The 6804-nt window shown below is 38.7% G+C and overlaps 1 protein-coding gene across 2 annotated transcripts in view; it reads right to left on the bottom strand.

The window, feature by feature from the left end:
• Positions 1 to 6804, bottom strand: part of LOC121735481 (chromatin assembly factor 1 subunit A-B) — an 83135-nt gene that overhangs the window by 5414 nt on the left and 70917 nt on the right. For both annotated transcript variants that reach the window (XM_042126321.1, XM_042126322.1), the window contains exons 3-5: positions 4268 to 4330; positions 3408 to 3605; positions 1228 to 1354 (exon numbers count right to left, since the gene is read on the bottom strand). In XM_042126321.1, coding sequence (XP_041982255.1) covers positions 1228 to 1354; positions 3408 to 3605; positions 4268 to 4330 — 388 coding nt within the window. The remainder of the gene's footprint in view (positions 1 to 1227; positions 1355 to 3407; positions 3606 to 4267; positions 4331 to 6804) is intronic.

Here is a 6804-nt window from a genome sequence, read left to right as displayed (position 1 = left end):
CACGCTAAGATTAGTAAGAGCGAAGAAAAAGAGGAAAGTGTGGAGAAAACGGGGGAAATTATTTGAAAGGGCTTATTTGAACGTACTGGAGCAATTTTTATGTTATTTGGCACACATAAATAATAGACCACGTGAAAGGATATAGGTTTATTTTTTTGCGGAAAAATTTACGGTTTCCGTGACATTCCTAAATTACGCGGGCGAATCCGCGCGGAACATCTAGTCTAATATTATAAAGCGGAAGAGTTTGTTAGTTTGTTTGTTTGTTTGAACGCGCTAATTTCAGGAACTACTGGTCCGATTTAAAAAATTCTTTCAGTGTTAGATAGCTCATTTATCGAGGAAGGCTATAGGCTATATTTTATCATGCTGTGACTAATAGGAGCGAAGAAATAGAGGAAAATGTGGAAAAAATGGGGGAAATTATATGAAATTGCTTATTATCTATATTCTTAAGAACTACTGGAGCAATTTTTATGTTATTTGGCAAACATGAAGAATAGACCACGTTAAGGAACATAGGCTATTTTTTAGCGCGTTCAAATAAGCCCTGTCAAATAATTTCTCCCCGTTTTTTTCCAAATTTTCCTCTATTTCTTCGCTCAGTATTAGTCTTAGCGTGATACAATATAGCCTATAGCCTTCCTCAATAAATGGGCTATCTAACACTGAAATAATTTTTCAAATCGGACTAGTAGTTCCTAAGATTAGCGCGTTCAAACTAACAAACAAACTGCAAATTCTTTTATTTGGTCATCGCACTAGAACTGATAATTAATGATGACATTGTTGTCCTGTATTTGATTTTTAAAATACGACATCCTGGAGAAAGAACGCTCTGCTCCCCGTGTATTATATTTTTCTATGGCTCTGCTTCACAGCTAGTGATCGGCATCGTTAAAAATCTTTAAGATGGTATAGCAGTTTGGGGAAACATCAATAAGTTTCTTTTCATAAATTAGCCAAAAAATTTCACTGCAAGAGGTGTAAGACTCTGTCTTAGACTGCAGTAAGTAAGATTTTAACTGAATGCACTCATTCACTAAATGTTCGTCTACGGCATTTGGATAATGCGCCAACCTTATAATAGTTTTTTTTAAATTCTATATAATTTTTATTATTAACAATATCGTCTATTGGTTTCAGTTCGGTTGGGGGCCCTCTGTATTCGCGGGGCCCTGGGCTGCAGCCCAAAAAGCCATATAGTAGATCCGCCCCTGGTCTTACCGGAGATGTTGGACTCGCCGCTGGTGACGGAATAGAGGGAGGCGGAGGCGGGCACGGAGCGAGCACCGACGGAGTAAGAAGACACCGATCCCGGCACACCCCATGACCGCCCGCTGCCACTTGACACCTGCAAAAAATACAAAGCCTTTTATTTTTCTCACTAATGGCATAGTTTTTTTTATAAAATAAGGGGTAAACGAGCAAACGGGTCACCTGATGGAAAGCAACTACCGTCGCCCATGGACACTTGCAACATTAGAAGAACTGCAGGTGCGTTGCCGGCCTGTTGAGAGGGAATACGCTCCCTTCTTGAAGGTTTGCAGGTCGTATTGGTTCGGAAATACTGTTGGTGACAGTTCATTCCAGAGTTTAACAGAGTTTAGTTAGAAACAGTCAAAAAGATCTTTAGAAATTTCCATTAATTCCACATTTTTTTATGAATTAAGGGTTCAAACGAGCAAACGGGTCACCTGATGGAAAACAACTACCGGCGCCCATGGACACTCGCAACATCAGAAGAGCTGCAAGTGCGTTGCCGGCCTTTCAAGAGGAAATACGCTCTCTTTTTGAAGGTTTGCAGGTCGTATAGGTCCGGAAATACTGCTGGTGACAGTTCGTTCCAGAGTTTTACAGTGCGCGGCAGAAAGTTACGCGAGAAACGCACGGTGGAAGACTTGCCACTCATCAAGGTGATAAGGATGGTATATTTTTCGCGTGGGACGATGGCAAAAAGCTGCAGGTGGTATGATTTCGAACAATTCCTCAGAGCACTCCCCGTGATACAACCGATAGAGGATGCAGAGTGAAGCTACATCTCGGCGTATTTCCAAGGGGTCCAAGCTGTTTGGAACACTATGGCAGTCAACAATTCAAACGGCCCTTCGTTGGATACGATCCAGAGGGAGCAGTTGGTATTTTGGCGCCCCTGCCCAGAGATGAGAACAATATTCCATATGAGGCCGAACCTGCGCCTTGTAGAGTTGTAGGCGCTGGTACGGACTGAATAATTGTCTCGCCCTGTTCAGAACACCAAGCTTCTTCGATGCTAACTTGGCCTTACCCTGATGATATCGAAACTGGACTTCGCTTGATATGTTAACGCCAAGTATTTCAGTGCTATTATGGGAGATGGTTAAAGATGTGCCCTCAAAACGAGGATATACGACCATTGGTGACTTTTTAGTGGTGAACGCGCAGACTTGTGTCTTGGTGGGGTTGAATTAGACTAAGTTACGTCTACGGTAGACGTAACGGTCGGTCTACCCCATTCAGAGACTTTCTCCAATGAATTCTCATCTATTAGACACAATTTCGTTTCGACTCTCAATGACATTTTGCCGAGAAATATTTGGGGAGCAATCAATGCTGTTGGTCTGTAACATGTCATTGATATGCAGTATGAATAGGGTAGGCGATAGCACACAGCCCTGAGGGACACCAGCATCAACAGACTGAGTTTCCGAGCATTCCCCCCCCCCCCCCCCCCCCAAAACTGTTTAAAACGATTGTCTGGCTTGTTAGGTCAAGCTGTCTGTTGTATTTTTCATTTTAATTAATGTCGGATACCTAAGTTCCATTATGGCTGTGGCGTTTTATATTTCGTATGTTTGATCATAATTTTTGAATATTTTTATTGTTTTACTTTTAAAACATTCATTTGAATTGTAGGTAGGTAGGTATTAAAAATATGCATTTTAATTTCTAGTGGAACGTAACTAATAAAAATAATTTACTTGCATATTATTATATTTGAAGATACCTTATAATTTATGATTAATGTTGTTTTTTGATTTATAAGTCGATAAAGATTTTTTATCCTTATGTTTATTCATATGCCAAAGAGTTTTCTTTTCATTGGTTTGACTTTTGTTTTTGATACTTTATTTGGGACTAAAAAACCCAACAGAAGTACTAATAGATAATTATTGATAAATTAGCAGGCAGATAGTGGACTTACATAATTAACACGTAGGACAAAAACAGGGTGCAGACTGCATTGCTGCCGTCTGCCAGCCACAAGAGCCGTTAAGATACCAGACTCGTGCCTATGCGTAACTGTTGGCCGTATCTCCCAGACTACTCAAGGAAACTCCTCAGAATTGACAAGTTGACAACTCTTACAAAACCCTTGATGTTTTGTAAGGGTTGTCAACTTGTTTTTGTGTGGTTGATCAACTGACCTGCCAGCTCTTGCTGGTGACGAGGCGCGGCGCCTGCCGCAGCCGGAGTATCTTGGCGCGGCAGATGACGCAGCGCAGCGGCAGCAGGCGCTGGCTGACCGCCATCTGGATGGTCTTGACGAAGCAGCGCCGGCAGACCACGCGGTGGCCGCACGGCGACGTCTGCATCGTCGCCTTCGCGTTCACGCATATTACACACTGAAAAAAAGAGTTTGTTACTGCAAGATGTACAGTGAAATGTTAGAAAAGGGGGACTTTATTAGTGGCCCGCGTAAAGTTAAACCGTTTTGGAATGAACCGGCAAAGTAGTACAAAGTCGTCGTGGAAGTCGTAAAACTTTTTCATTTCTAAATCACGGGACCCTATTACTGTAAAAAGAATACTTATTTTTACAGTAATAGGGTCCCGTTTTTACCCTTTGGGTGCGGAACCCTAAAAAGTATAAAAATGTAAAATAATATTGTGTCCATACACAAACGAAAGCGCGGCAAAAAAACCATTTTTTGCCGCGCTTTCGTCCGTCCCGCCAAAAAGCGCCCTGCGCGGCAAAAAGAGGCGGGTGTCTTCCTGCGCGGACGGTCAAGCGCAGAAGTAAATGCACAACTTGTCAAAATTAGTCTACCTAATTGTTTATTAATTCACCTCAAACAATTTTATTCGAAATTACAATATTGTCCGCACATAATGTGATTATTAGTCAAAACTCTAAAGTAATTCTGTGTGACTTTCCGTGAATAGGTTTACTTAGTGACTTTTTCTCGTACCTACATCGTTTCAATATCGAAACTCCTCCCGTAGCCCACAACCATTGCTATAATTATATTATAATAGGTAGGTAGGTGTAGTTGTGTGTAACTTACTTCTTCCTCGGGCGTTGTGGCCAGCTCAGGTTCATTCTCCTCCAACTTGTTGAGCAACTTGTCCTGCAACAAATTGTCATTTAAAGTTTGCGCACTTTCAGGAATTGTAGACAGTAAACTAGGGAATGCAAATCTCGCGAGATTGGGGCTCAAGCGAGATCCCGCGAGTTTATGAATACAATACCGCGAGATCTCGCCAATTTCGAGATCTCGCGAGATTAGCAGTTTGGTGTGTTTTTTTGCAAATAATCACAATATTTGAATAAATTACGAAAAAAACGTAATAAATATTACAACTATTATAAGATTAACATTCATTTTTACGATTTTTTCAATAGAATTTTATAAATTTTTATATTTTTATATATATTTTTTTTCTGTTTATAATTTTTAAGTAGTAAACTTTCACATAATTATGTACTATCTATCAAATAACAAATAAAAGAAACAGCCAGTCTTCTCTTCTAATGCGCTTTTATAATTTTGGACGTGGCGGTAATATCGTGGACGTCCGCGGTAAAACGATAACATAGGGAAGTAAAATGTATGGAAATATATGGAGACGCTTTTCGCGAATTTCCGTCGACGATAACTTTTTAACGTGCACGTTAGAGGACATCACAACGTGTACTACACTTCTGTACCGCACAAAACGTCCACGGTGCGTAAAATCAAAAGGGCATTTAACGTACACCCAACGGTTTATCGTGGAAGCCGGCGTCCACGATAACCACGATACCCTGAACTAATTTTTCACTCTACAAGCTTTTTTTGAAAAACAAAACATATGTGGCTTTATACATCAATCTACCTTCTGATCTTTTCTTCTGTCTGCTTCTAATCCAGTGGATTTACCTGAATATCAGTATTTTACATGAACAACTGACATTACATCCTCAATCCAAATGCAATGCGATACGATACTCAGACGAGGGCGAGCGAAGCGAGCCCTCGTATATCTCCCACAAACTGAATCGAAGAAAATATTATGATTTTGTGTCCTGAATCTCCATATTTAGTTGAAAACCCTCTTATATGACCTCTTAAATCACTTAATCTTCACGAACTTCCAAAAACATCACCTGAACCTCGAAAAAATCACAGCATTTCAGGACCGGTTACTTGACAAATTAAGCAACAAATTAAAGCTCCATGCTCTTTAGTATTATTGATCTTAATAAAAACTGATTAATTAAATAATAATTTCTTTTATTTTTTAAGGAAAAGAAGATTTCAATCAATATTTTGTTCCTAGAAAATTCAATCGTAACTTTCGTGGGGACCGAAATTTCAAATTTGATTATCTCAGTAGTTTATGGACCGATTTAGATCGTAATTATTATCTTTAGAGCACCTTAAAGATATTTTCATTTATTTAAAGATAACTCGAAAATAAAAAATTGCCAAGAAAGTGACGTGGAGAATCATTTTTTAAGAATCACCCTTCAGTTAATTCTAAGTTTTGTCAGTAAAACTTTATATTATAAGCTTTGAATTAAAAAAGTCCTAACTTCAAAACGTAATATTATGATTCGAATTCTGCTAGCGTAACAACAAAAATTAGTAATAATTACATAACTATTACTATGTTAATTAGTAATTACATAACGGTAGTAATAAGGTAAATAAAAATATAAGTTACTATAATGAAGAAGAATATTTTTACATATGTAATAATATTTTCTTTCCTTATTGGACTTTAGTACCAAATAAGAAGGAATCGAAAAATCGGTTTATTATTGTTCATAGCAATCGGCGCGCAATCCACTCTATTCGCTTTCTCATATATACCTACTAGCCATTCTCAAAGTGTGCTCAGAGGAGTTCTGGGGCTTCGCAAAGCCTTTGTAGGCTCCGCAAGGGATTTATGGATTGGTTTTTAAAATGTCATCAAACACCAGCAGTCCAGCATAGAGCCATTTTACGAAATAATGCCACTCAATGATTTTTGGTTCAGAATCCGTGATGAAGATCCAATTCTTGGGGTTCCGCCAAAAATTTCACTTTTAAAAAGGGTTCCATCACTAAAAAAAGTTTGAGAACTACTGCATCGAATTTGGTAATTCTGGCATTCCAATAACTACGTTGTTCTCTCACTCCAATAAGACCTAACCTACCTAAGTTTTCACTTTTCAGGCAACCTTCATTCTTGGTGACGAATCTAAGGTCATGGACGTTATTGTAACTGTGCCGAAATTACATTAAATTTTGTTAAATACGTATTGATCAAGAGATTTCTTTTTGTAATGAAAAAGTTGTATAAGAATTTTTACGTTTAAGCACAGACTAAAGAACAGACTTTCTAAAGACGAGAATTGCTCGTCGTTTGGGAACACGATATGGCACGCCAAGTACATACACATGCGGTATCTATCTTGGTCTATAGTCATCAGTCACGATGTCATTATTATCGCGGAACTTTCAAAGTATTTACTATTAAAGCTGTTGCCCGCGACTTCGTTCGCATCAACATAATTTATTATAATAACAAACGTAGACAATTTTCCCCATTTGTGTCACATTTCCCACTGATTCTT

This window comes from Aricia agestis, chromosome 17 (genome assembly GCF_905147365.1).
Source record: "Aricia agestis chromosome 17, ilAriAges1.1, whole genome shotgun sequence".
In the NCBI taxonomy this organism is placed as follows: domain Eukaryota; kingdom Metazoa; phylum Arthropoda; class Insecta; order Lepidoptera; family Lycaenidae; genus Aricia; species Aricia agestis.
This window is presented reverse-complemented; position numbering and strand designations above follow the sequence as displayed.